The sequence below is a fragment of the Periplaneta americana genome, chromosome 10 (assembly GCF_040183065.1).
Source record: "Periplaneta americana isolate PAMFEO1 chromosome 10, P.americana_PAMFEO1_priV1, whole genome shotgun sequence".
Classification (NCBI taxonomy): Eukaryota; Metazoa; Arthropoda; class Insecta; order Blattodea; family Blattidae; genus Periplaneta; species Periplaneta americana.
Genome location: NC_091126.1, coordinates 167,794,606 through 167,808,465, shown reverse-complemented (window position 1 = coordinate 167,808,465; position 13,860 = coordinate 167,794,606). Strand labels below are relative to the sequence as shown.

Genomic DNA, 13,860 nt, shown 5'->3' with positions numbered 1-13,860 from the left:
AATTTTTCGGATTCATAGGATCTCAACCCAAACGAACCAAAATTTCAATCAATGATATCAATTTAGAACGGGTTTCAAATTTTAATTACCTAGGGTGTAATGTTACATATTACCAACCAAGCGATCAAGAAACTAAACTCTCCAGGTTTCTACAGCTCCTGGGAACAATGAAACGAACTCTAATGAAAAGAGTCCGGAAGGAAACAATATTGAAATTTTATAAGACAATGGCAACAGCATTGTTAACATATGGAGCCGAAAATTGAGTACTGACCGAGCAAAAACGTAGAAGAATAGAGGGGGCGGAGATGAGATTATTAAGACTTCTTGCTGGTTACAGATTGAAAGATCAGAAGAGAAACAGTGCAATTCGTGAAGAGTTACAAATACAAAGTCTTCTTGACTTCATAGACTCTTCTAGACAGCAGTGGTACCAACATCTGATGAGAATGGGCATAAACCGCACCCCTCTACAGATGTTCCTGTATCAACCAGTTGGTAGAAGGGATCTTGGCAGGCCCAGAAAGAGATGGAGAGAACAGTTCTGATTTCCTGGAAATGGAACAGGCCTAAGGGCCTGAACCATGATGTATTTGGATAATAATAATAATAATAATAATAATAATAATAATAATAATAATAATAATAATATAAACGCTTTTCCAAGTAACTTCAAAAATATAAACTAAAATGAATCAAACAAGATATGTTGCTGAAGTGTCAACTTTGGCAATTCAGTGATTACTATACTCTTCTTCTCCCTGAACTCACAGTAAGCGGGTTGAATCCCAGGAAAGAGAGTGGATTGTTAAATAGGCAAATAAAGCCGTTTGTCCCATGTATCTATCTAATCGATGTAGAAATATCCTTATTTATGAACAAAGGTAAGTCTACAATTACTACGTTCTCAAATTTTGGAAGCAAGTGACACAACTACAGAGTTGCTATCGGTTTGGTTTACCGCTGTACCAGCGCACGAGACCTCGGCGAGGACTTGGGTTGCGGCCGCCAGAAATTGTAGTCACAGCGTCAGTTTCCATTGACTCTAAAAACCAAATTGCAATAATTCATTGACTCACCTTCCTTTAGGGCATGCACGGGAGTATAGCGATAAGTTTTATGATTCAATAAACGTGATTCATTTCTTGCAAATAAGGCAGATACTCCAGTCTGCTGAGTTATTTTTAGCAATTATTGTAGCGTAAGTTTAAGATTAGCGCAAATGTAATCTAACCTATCCTCTGATAAAATTGATCGGTATCCAGGGCATTGCTTTGTTCAACACAGACTCTGTGTTCTCAAATTTATTCACTAGTTTATGTACTGCTTGCCTCGTCGGCGGTCGAGTATACAGAAATTTTGCAATAAACTCCCTACAGATCCTACGAGACGATTCATGCTTGCAATCCGTTTTGCACACAAACTCTATCTTCAAGAGTCAAATAACGAGCTATTCTATGCGGTATCTGACACCAAACTGCACTCACAACAATCTCACGATTGCATAGCACAGCGTGAAGGGGAATTGTGGAGCATAGTGGAGGCAGACGGTGGACTAGCATCGGACGATCCACATGCCTTAGTCGGTAAACCAAACCAATGACAAATCTGCAATTTGACTGTGGAGAGCTGCGATACAATTATGGGATGTATATCAATTAAAATTTCACAATACCACAGCCTTCTATATCTAACGAAACCAACTTCGTACTAGTAGGCCTAAGTAGTAAACATTTTGAATTTGGGTGTCTATCAGCATAGTACAGTTGATGTCTTTTGGCACTGGAAACCAACTGACGTCTTTGGCTGAAAATGAAACAATCAAATAAGGTTGGAGTCTGGAAAAAGCTTTAAACTGGATAGGCTGGTTTATACAGAGTGTACCGAAAGTAAGGTCAATCATTAAGGGCGTGAAGGTGGACCAGATTTACTGCAAATTATGTTTATATATTTGTATTCCTCCTACTTGTCGAATTGCATTCTGCCTTGAATGTCATACTCAATGGATTTTTTTTTTTTGTATTTCACTTAGCTAAATAATCATAAGTGCTCTGTTGTCATTAAAGTCTATCGGAGCAGATGTTGAAAACATCTCACATAAGTTTAACGCATTGTAAGTTCTGCAGTCTCTGCTGTCATATCTCCATTGCTGCTGTATGAATCTTTGTGAATAGATATATTTATACGATATCTCATAACCAGGCTTCGAGACTTCGGACCCAATAGAGCAATTCAGTGGGATATCAGCATAACGACGTACTGAGTATAGTGGTAAAGCGTACAGTGGGTGGCGGTACTGTAGAATGAATGCCAACAAATAAGCAAAGGAAAACGCTCTGGATTTGAAAGTTCTGACGAATAATTTGGTTTTCATACAAACTGTGTCAAACTATTTCACGGTTAGAAAAGTCAGAGCAAGAGATGCCGGAAGCCCTCAAATTAATTTAGAAAATGATGCAGAGAATTAATGAGACATCAAGTACACCGGTTACTGAACGTGTAAAACAGAAGTGGAAATCAATTTTATGTAAAAGTAACGGATATGGAACATTGTGTAACATAAACAACAAATTAGTGGACATAGAGTCACCCGAGAATAAAGGACTGTCTCTTAGAGACTGCAATGATGTTAGGTTTTTTCGTTTCGCTCCTATCACGTCATGCGACGTAGAGCGCAGCTTTCTACAGTACAAACTTTGGCAGATAACCGAAAAATATTTACGTTTGAGACACTGAAAATGTATCTTGTAGTACATTGCAATTCGGTACTGTAACTGCACTTCCTAAGACGACCAATAGGATAAATGAAAAAATTAAAATTGCTACATGCTTATTTCCACCATTAACACTGTGTATAATTAAATACAAATGCTTATAAAAGACAGGAGAATAATAGGTTTTCACATTCTTTTGAAATTATCATTGTGTAATGTGTATTTACTTTCAGAATGTACATATGTGTGTTTCCCCATACTACCGTACTCTACTCTAAACAGCAACGTTGTTATCTCAACACATCTCTAGCTACCTGCAGCGAGTCAACAACCTATAGTGCATGCACACTAAACTTATTGCATCGGGTCCAAAGTCTCGAAGCCTGCTCATAACTGTAGACGCTTTCCTTCATGGAGCGCCGTAAATAGAGCCCCAGTGATGTTAAGTCTGGAGACCGCGCCGGCCAAGGAATTGAACCATTACTAGGCTGTAAAAATAGAGTACATTAATCACAAAAGAGCATACGCAGCGAAATAAAACGACAAATGCATTCATGGTGTATGACAATGAAAGGAAAATTTATCATCTGCAACTCGAAAACGGGGACGAATTCAGAAAAATGGTATCAACATTTTTCCAGCAAATCATGTCCTCTATCACCTCCATAATCATTGACCTCACCTCTTGATATATCCTATATAGTGTGTATGCTCCTTAACTGGAAGCAGATTGCCGCCTGGGCAGGAACATTGCACGGACTTTCGTGGACTACTACCGGGCCGTGGGAGTGATCCCGGCTACTTTACCGGCTCCCGTGTCCTCGTCGCCCGAGCCGCGGCGGCGGGCGCGCTCCAGCCGCAGCCCCTCCTCAAGGCCACGGTCGCGGCCCCGCACCACGCGGGGGCAGGCCGTCCTGCACCTGCACGAGTTGACGGCGGCCGCGGACCGTGGGGGCAGCTCCTCCAGCGATGCGGGCGAGGGTTCCCTGCCCCCGCCGGCGCCCCTGACGCCCGCGGCGCGGCACTTCCAGCACACGCGACGTCGCTCGGCCGCCCTGCTTCACTACCGGGAGCTGGCGGCCCCCCTGCAGGAGCCCCCCGTGTCGGCGGGCCTCCGCAGCCTGGCGGGGCGGAAGGTGGGAGGGGGAGGGGTGATCTGCCGCTCAGAGGCGGGGACGAGGCAGCCGCCGCCGCCGCCTCCCGCTCCGCCCAGACTCGCCATCATCGACTTCAACAAGCTGACCCGCGGGGGGCTGGACCAGGCTACGGGGCGCGGCGGCCGGGGCCGGGGAAGAGCAAAGCCCCGGCGCAAGCAGCGCAACCGAACCTCCCCCCCCGTCCAGAGCCGCTTCTAGCCCACGGCACTGCTCACTTCTTGGGCCAACGTGACTCCTTATAGTCGGGAGCTCGCACGAATCTGACATCGGTAGCGAAGAGACTGCAACTTAAAGCAGCTTCACTTCTAATCGGAACGCTGTTTAATTCTTCCAGTGCATTGCAGTGCTTGAGATTTGGTACTTCAAAGGGTTTTGCAATCCTCACCTCATTTTTTTTTCCTTTTGCATCTTTGAAAAAAAAAACACTAAATTATTGTAATTATATTTCTCTTTTCTTTTCATAATAAATTAAAGATTTTCTCCCGCGCCGTGGCGTCGTGGTCTAAGGCATCCTGCCTAAGACTCCCGTTACGGACTGCGCGCTGGTTCGAGTCCTCATGGGGGAAGAAATTTTCTAATGAAATTTCGGCCAGTATATGGGACCGGTGCCCACCCAGCATCGTGATGCACTTGGGGAGCTACGATAGGTAGCAAAATCCGGTTGTCAATGCCAGCTATAACGGCTGGGGGGATCATCGAGCTAACAACACGATACCTCCATTCTGGTTGGATGATCGTCCATCTCTGCTTCGGCATGTGAACATGAGGCCAGCAGCCGGCTGGTCGGTCTAGGATCTTCACGGGCTGTAGCGCCACGGATCTAATCTATTATAACAAATGTTAAACTTTCACAATCTCATCACTTATCAAAATTCAATTTCTTTAGAATATATTATATATTATTAGTTTAAGCGCGATGAATGCACAGGATCCTCTGGCATATTACTGTTCAGTACACCAATATAGGACAGAATAAATTCTCTTCATCTCCAACTGCGCAGTTTGATTACGCTACCTGCATTCTTACGAGCTGCCGACTATACACTCAATTCCATTAATGCCATTATGGTTTGAAGTTTCGTTTACATTCTGTACTCCATCCCCCTCCCGCTTCTATGCTAGTAAGTATATATACAAGCGACAGAGAAAGCCATTCCTATGGGCAGTGGCATGATGCTGCACCTCTGAAATTTTGGCATACATTACATCACAAACGGGTTCTAACTTGTGTGACGCCAAAGCTGCTACTCTATAATAAATACCACTGAAAACCGGAATAAACAATATAGGCAAATCAAGCCGTGCGTGAACAGTAAAGGTGGGGAGTGGAGAACGTAATTTAATTGTGAGTACGACTAAAAAACCAGACGGCATTAATGGAAACCACTGTACAAGTAGTTAGTCAAGCGTTGTCTTTCGGAGTCATTGAAGAACGAAAATGCCTTAGCAGGTTTATGAACGCTTCGTTCGTGTCCATTTTATCTATTATAACTTAGAGATAATGTAGCTTACGAATTGTTGGGTTTTAAACAGTTAAGCTTATTCTTAATATATAGACATTACTTGATTGTTATTTCAAAATACCAATAAGTTCTAAGAAAGAAATTATTTAAATTATGAAAATATTGATATATGAATGTGTGAATGAATGAATAAATGAAAGAATGATTATTTAAGAAATGAAATAAATCAACATAATTATTCGAACGAAGGAATTGGTAAAGAAAGAAAAAATATGTTTTGCACAATTTCATCGCGTTGGAAATCAAGATTCACAAATCACAAACATTTTTTATATACCGGTAATTATTACTCGACCGAGGCCAGTGGAGTCCTGCAGCCCGGGGCGCCACTTGTACTGCTGCTGCGTTCGTATAGCGTCATCGCGGTAGTTCACATTACGCCCACGGGTCCAGTCGTCTCGGTCGAACAATACCACTTTAAATACCGTCTTTCCCAAGTAGTAAAATGATATCACATGTTACTGTAACATAGGAATATCTACGCTATGTGGATTTATGCAATATTAATTACATAATATAATTTTACTAAGCTGAAGAACACACATTACTTCATGAGACTATAAATTTTATTTTCCGTGCAATCCGAAAAATATATTTATCTTCCTAATAAGGTGCACAGTGAATTACAAGATATATACAGACTATAAATTACGTGTAAGTCAGTAAAAAATTAATTATTTTTGCTCGCTACTGAGGACTGAGTTTTTTCAAGTGCTCCATAAAGATACTTATAACAATTGGTGAGAGAGGAAAATTTCCGACAACACAATTTGATTGTTCAAAATAACTCCAAGTAAATGAGGATTAAGCTACCTACACATGGAGGAAAATTTTACAGTAATTTTGTCACAGATTTTAAAATAACGGGCTCAACAGAGTAGAAAATGCATAGCTATGGACATCACCCCGATTATGAAGGGAAGATAGTTGTTATGGTGGATGAAGAATTAGAAAAATTGCCATAGGTTTGGGTATAATGTTTGTAGATTATTTACTTATTTATTTATTTATTTATTTATTTATTTATTTATTTACTTATTTATTTATTTATTTATTTACTTATTTATTTACTTATTTATTTATTTACTTACTTATTTATTTACTTACCGATTTATTTATTTATTTACTTATTTATTTATTCATTCACTTATTTATTTATTCATTTACTTATTTATTTATTTACTTATTTATTTATTTATTTACTTATTTATTTACTTACTTACTCATTTACTTACTTACTCATTTACTTACTTACTTACTCATTTACTTACTTACTCATTTACTTACTTACTTATTTACTTACTTATTTATTTACTTATTTATTTACTTACTTATTTATTTACTTACTTATTTAATTACTTACCTATTTATTTACTTACTTATTTATTTACTTACTTATTTATTTACTTACTTATTTATTTACTTACTTATTTATTCACTTATTTATTTATTTACTTATTTATTTATTTATTTACTTACTTATTTATTTACTTACTTATTTATTTACTTACTTATTTATTTACTTACTTATTTACTTACTTACTTATTTATTTATTTACTTATTTATTTATTTACTTATTTATTTACTTACTTATTTATTTATTTCTTTACTTATTTATTTACTTATTTATTTATTTACTTATTTATTTACTTATTTATTTACTTACTTATTTATTTACTTATTTATTTACTCACTTATTTATTTACTCACTTATTTATTTATTTACTTACTTATTTATTTATTTACTTATTTACTTACTTACTTACCTACCTACTTACTTACTGACCTGACCGGATTTATTTATTTATTTATTTATTTATTTATTTATTTATTTATTTATTTATTTATTTATTTATTTATTTATTTATTTATTTATTTATTTATTTATTTATTTATTTATTTATTTATTTATTTATTTATTTATTTATTTATTTATTTATTTATTTATTTATTTATTTATTTATTTATTTATTAGTATTTGTGTGCTGAACAACAGCCAGATGCCAATTATAGGTGTATATAATAATACTAATATAATAATAATAATAATAATAATAATAATAATAATAATAATAATAACAATAATCTAAAAAATTAAATCTATATCCTATATGAAGAGTCAACTGCAAGAATGATGGATGTCACTTTCTTGTCGAAAATGAACCAAGACTTTCAATGCATAGCTTAAGACATATACAATGTACATAGAGAGTTGGCATTAACACTGATAGCCATTGTCCAGTAGGCCCTAATGATCGGAAAATCACAGTTAAGCTTTGAGCGCTAAGCATTTCAAACTTTCAATTGCTTCTCCTGCAAAATGTATGCCAAATGACATCCATCATTCTTGCAGTGGACTCTTCATATATAATTTTGTGCGAGATCGTGCGTATTTGCTTGTTTTCCGCACAGAACCAATACGCGGTAACTGTGAAATACCACATTCAGTATTCCCAACGTAACACACATAACAATTTCCCTATTCTTACGGCTTAAGCGCCACATTCATTTTACTGCTTTAGGCTTTTAACATATTATTTTTAGAGACGTTTAACATAGTAATAATTATAAATTGGAAACTTACCACTGCAATTTCACCTAAATTGCAATGTTAATTATTGTTTTTAAATATTTGCAAAAATTAAGCAAAGTCTACTACTCCACGAAACTTATTGCATTCCTGATACAAGTAACATTAAGGAAGCCGTGAAAAAATCAAGAAGATTCCAGATGCCGATGTTATTACTGCAATATGTTATGTAAATAATATTGTTAAAATATTAAAATGAAAAATAAATCATTACATAACCTTACCGTTTGTTTTAAGTTCGCATTTATAGACTGGTGAAAAAAAAGACAGACGTATATCACGGCCTGCTGGAGTATAGTAAACACAGAAAACATTTTATAGCAACAATGTTGAAGAAAGATATTTTGGTTTTCCGAAGTTGCCGTCATTAAACAGAAACCAACATGGAGATTTCATTGCAACTAATTAGAAATTCGTCTTTCAGGTATGTAATAAACGATCTTCGCATAAAATAATGTACAATACACGAGCGGTATGTTTGACAACATATCGCTCTTGTAACGTATATTACTATTATCACAAGCTTATAATGCAGTGGATAACAATTATTGATGGACTTGGGGCAATATTGTGACAAGCAGCACTCAGATTTTACAGGACAGCAACTCTTAAATTTAAAAATTATAACAATTTAATAAGCCTGATTTTTAAAATGAAGTTTGAAGTGACATGACCTGTTGGACATTGAGTAGTCTATCACAAGTTTTGTTATACAAAATTACTGTGATTATTGTACAATATTCATAGAGAAGGTAAATTCAAATATGGCTTGTCATTATGCTGCCGCAAGCCCTTCATTATTATACTAGGTTATTTCACTAGACCAGCGTTTCTCAAACTTTGTTGTAGTGGGTACCACTCTTTAAAGTCAGAACAGTTCCGCGGACCACCTTTCTCTTGTTCCCTTCGAAAGCAAATATATCATTTTCGTAGTATATTTTAATACCAGTATAATAATAATAATAATAATAATAATAATAACAATAATAATAATTTATTTAATCTGACAGGATTAAGGCCATAAGGCCTTCTCTTGCATCCTACCAGATAGCACATATAAATACAAAAAAGAAATAAAAACACTGATGAAAATGATACAAATTAAGTTAAAGCCCTATAGAGGGTCAACAGAGTCAAAAGTACATTATAGTGCTCTCATCGAGCTAATACAACGAAAAGAAAGAAAACAGAGATAGCAATGATGATATTGATAACTGACAATAATAATAATAATAATAATAATAATAATAATAATAATAATAATAAAAATACATTACATATTAATTTTCAATTTTACAACAGCATAATTACAATATTTACTATATGTCATGGGTTAAGGTGAGGTTGCGCAACCTGACATGTGTTCAACAAACAATTCCACGAACTAGAATGTGATTTTTTAATTTAAATTTGAATTTTGATATTGTCCGACAGTCTATGACGTGGTCAGGGAGAGAATTCCAGAGGCGTGGAATAGATATGCTGAAAGATGATGAGTAGAAGGATGTTCTGTGCAGAGGAATAGAGAGAAGGTACATGTTCCGGGTTCGAGGTAGTGAAAGGTAAACAAAACGAGATGCTAGGTAAGAGGGTGTGGAGGTGTGGATGATTTTTATAATAATAAGAGAGAGTTGAAGAATCTTCTTTCTTTAAGTGGACTCCAAGACAACAATTCTAGTGACGGTGTTACATGATCGAATTTTCTAATGTTACAAACGAAACGAACGCAGATATTGTGAACAAGGTGTAGTCTATGGGCAAGATAGTATTTAGATTCGTGAATAAAGACTCGCAATAATCGAAGTGGGGCATCACTAAAGTTTGGATCAGGTTCTTTTTAAGGCTGAGAGGTAAAACATTGGTTAAGTGTTTGAGGGAATGAATTATGGAAAAAGGTTTCTTACATATGTAGGTCACTTGACTTTGAAAATTTAAATTTGAATCTAAATATACCCCTAAATTGTTTACTGTCTTACTATATGTAATTGTAGTATTATTCTTATACTTATATTTAAAATAGAATTAAGGTTCAGTACTTCGGTCCTCTGTTATGAATTCGGGTGGTCCCTGGATGGGTTACAGGCGCCAGATGTGCAGGGAAAAGATGGTGAGAAAGACGCAATATAGTGCTTTAAATCCCTCTTTTGTTGCTGGGAGTAGAGTGGAAAGCCGATAGGTGGGTAGGATAATAAATTTCATAAAATGTCAGTACTGGCGGCCGGGTAGCTCAGTTGATAGAGCAGCTGGCTACGGACTGGAAGGTGTGGGGTTCGATCCCAGGTGGTGACAGGATTTTTTCTCGTTGCCAAACTGTCAGAACGCCCCGAGGTTCACTCAGCCTCCGGGTCTTTCCCGGGGGTTAAAGGCGGTCAGAGCGTGGTGCCGACCACACCACCTTATTCTAGTGCAGCGGTCATGGAAAGCATGGGGCTCTACGTCCATGCCCCCAAGTGCCTTCTTGGCATGTTACGGGAGAAAAAGTGAAATTCGATTGCCATATGTCATTTCCGAACTCCGAGGTTTTAAGCTATAGTGTGATGCACAATTCGTTTGAATTTTATTTTTTCTTCTTTCTTTTTTTAAGGACCACAAGGGCAGACCTCGAGGACCACAGGTGGTCCGCGGACCATAGTTTTAGAAACGCTGCACTAGACTAAAGTTCCCTTATTGAGTACAAAAACAACTTTAAAACTAAGATCAGTAGAACCAAATCAATTACAACTAATCTATTGGTAATTTTGTTTAGTTGTTCATGAAACATAACAACTATCTTGCCTGAAACCTATAACTAGTTGTAAAACATCGGGGAAATCGTACCTCAAAACATTGTGGAAAAACCTGCAACAATCTTTTCAGAATCTAAATCCTCGTACCTTTGACGTATCTCATAATACAGCTTCCCTTATTCTTCCTCGATCACAATTATTGCTGTTCCACCACCATGCAAACTTACGAAGGCTCCACCATTGTCATCATTATTTTCTATGACAGATGCAGGGTAGAGGAAGAGGTAGATATCCTTGCCGTGCTTAAGAAAAGAAATAAAACATTTTGTTCTGTCGGTTGGGGTGAAGATAGAAGACTTGCGTAACGCCACGTTTGGATTTAGAAACGGCAGATCTCTTGAATGTTGGATCAAGCCCACGGATATGAGGAAACAAAAACGCGGCACAGCTGTCTGCAGGATGATTGATGACGTCCCATCTATCCCGGAGGGCGCGGTGAAATAGGTCCGAACTTCAGTGTTATTGCTGAAGAGATTAGACGCAAAATACAAAACACGCGATAAATTCACTAATTGTTATATAAATATCTATCCACTTCTAAGTAAGCTGAAATGAAAGCGTCTAATCCTACCATATATATAAAAGCAAAGTTAATGCGTTTGTGTAACGCAACACTCGAAAGAGAATTAACGTGACCGTAATCCAACTTAAATTAAACCTATTAGACTAAATATGATTTGAGGAGCATTGTTTACAGATCATATTATGTCCAAGAAACAAAATTTTACAGAAAGAACGAAAAACTGATTACTCCTAATCTGGGTAACTTTTCACAAAGTGAAAAATATGACGTTATTATGCTTGAGGAGTACTTCAAGGAACTTGAAAAAATGTAATCACTTTTCAATTCTGTTCTTCAAATTGAAGGAAAATATGTTGGACATAATACGTTTTGATCCAATAACTGTACAGGTGTTGTGATTAAAAATTCTTAATTAGGAAAATACATAAAATAATCAATTATTCTTGTTATTAAAGAAAAACATTATCTGTTAATATAAAATTACAATTTCCACATTAAACATTTTGATATACAGAGTGTTCATAACTTCTTTCTGCAGTCATGAAGTCTTTAATGAGATAAATGATTGCATAAAACCCATTAATATTGTTTTATTAAATAAAACATTATTTTGTTAATACAAAAAAAATAGACCTATTAAACAAAGTTTGATGTAGGTTTACAGGGTGTTCATAACATCCATCCAGCTGGATTCATGGTGTTTGAATCTTTTTCACATTTCTTCGAATCCTCCTTCTAAGCAGCCACAATTTGCCATACTATCATCATCCTCATTTCCAGTTACCACATGCATCGATGATGTTAGCATAGAAATCTAAAGCTTCATACAATTAAAATAAGCCCCTGTTTCTTTACTATTCCTTTCTGCCATAAGTTACTATGGGTCATAGAAAAAATGAAACAGTAATTTTACATTTTAAAAATTCGAGGGTGTTATCAGCTCATTTCCCTTCTCCGACATCAACTCCCCCCCCACACGAATTAGTAAATACCCTTATGCGTAAGAAAGAGGTAAAGACCTGAAGATTTGACTGTTGAATTAGTATTGTATTAAATTATATTAAATTAAAATGATAGAATTTTTACATTCATTAGAATATTGTCGGGGCGTGATAAATGTTTGTAGAGAGTCTCACAATCCCTGCATTCTTCATTGAAATCAATTTTTTACGTGCCTTGCCTCATATTTCAGTTTATGGGCATGTTCTGCTACTTTCGGCATCCTCCTGAACTGTCACCTACAATAGTTTCTTGTTCCATACTGGAAACAACTTTCATCACACACAGCTCGCAAGGATGAGACTGTATTGTCCGTATTGAATGTGTAGCATTGTCGAGAAAAGTGTGCCAGATTGTAAGTATAACTAACATAAGAAAATAATTAATTAATTTCATTTATACCAATTCTATAACATGAATATTAGACGTAATACGATATGAAACAGACACTATAAAAGACTCAATACGATTTGAAACAACCGCTACTTTTAAGCAGTCATTTACACTGTTAGCGAATACGATTTGATACAATCAGAGTTCACAGCGTGAAAGACCGTATCCGAAACTATAGCAAAATGTATCGAACTCAATTTTGTACACCAGCGGACATAGTACGATTTTAAACAATGCTCCTCATTTATATATTATGACCAGATAGAAAAAAATACAATACTGCACAATATTCAGTGGAATTGGGTACAGATATACTTTTATCCTGCGTATGTGCTGTATTGTCTCAAGTACTGCCTCTGTAACAAACTGGACACATCAAAAGCGCAATCTGTAAATATTAATGTGAATCCTAGTTCAAAAATGATCACAATAGGAACTCTGCTTTTCATGGAACGACATAAGGATATATAGGTAACGCGATATATGTAAAGATTCTTAATATTTTGGTCTTACAGAATTGTCTGTTATGGTTAGTATTAGTTAATAACGCAGAAAAATGCGCTCCGGCGCCGGGAATCGAACCAAGGACCCCAGTTCCACGTACTGGGTGCTCTACCACTGAGCTTCGCCGAGACTCAATCCACAGCACCGGTCGAATCTTTCTCCTCTGTTTTTTCCCCCCCTTTGTGGCCTTACTCCAGGTTCGACAAATGTCATCATTCAAGATGCGAACTCATAGGAGTAACTTCTGTTCATATGACTATTCTTCTAGCAGTGCATATGAACTGAGAGTCCCGACCGCACAGATGACTCATATGAGTGCGCTCCTTGTATGATGACATAATATAAATCGAACATGGAGTAAGGTCACAAAGAGAAAAGCCAAAGGAGAAAGATTCGATCCGGTGCTGTGGATTGAACCTCGGCGTAGCTCAGTGATAGAGCACCCAGTGCGTGGAACTTGGGGTTCTTGGGTTCGATCCCCGGTTCCGGAGCGAATTTTCTCCGTTATTAACTAATACTACAGTCCGCGTCACCGTTTTTGGCGTGTGAATTAAGTAATGGGAACGTTAAATGCGAGTGTTTTACATTTTCCGCAGTCAGACTGACAACTATGTTTGGAAAATGGCTGATGTGACGTGTATAGGATGTGGTACCATTCTCAGCTGCACTA

The 13,860-nt window shown here is 36.8% G+C and overlaps 1 protein-coding gene across 1 annotated transcript in view; it reads left to right on the top strand.

Annotated features, from left to right (window-relative positions):
• LOC138707765 (cytosolic carboxypeptidase 6) overlaps positions 1-4,111 on the top strand; it is a 1,502,040-nt gene extending 1,497,929 nt beyond the window's left edge. The window contains exon 12 of the mRNA XM_069837635.1: positions 3,444-4,111. Coding sequence (XP_069693736.1) covers positions 3,444-4,069 — 626 coding nt within the window. The 3' untranslated portion in view covers positions 4,070-4,111. The remainder of the gene's footprint in view (positions 1-3,443) is intronic.
• Positions 4,112-13,860: the final 9,749 nt, after the last annotated feature.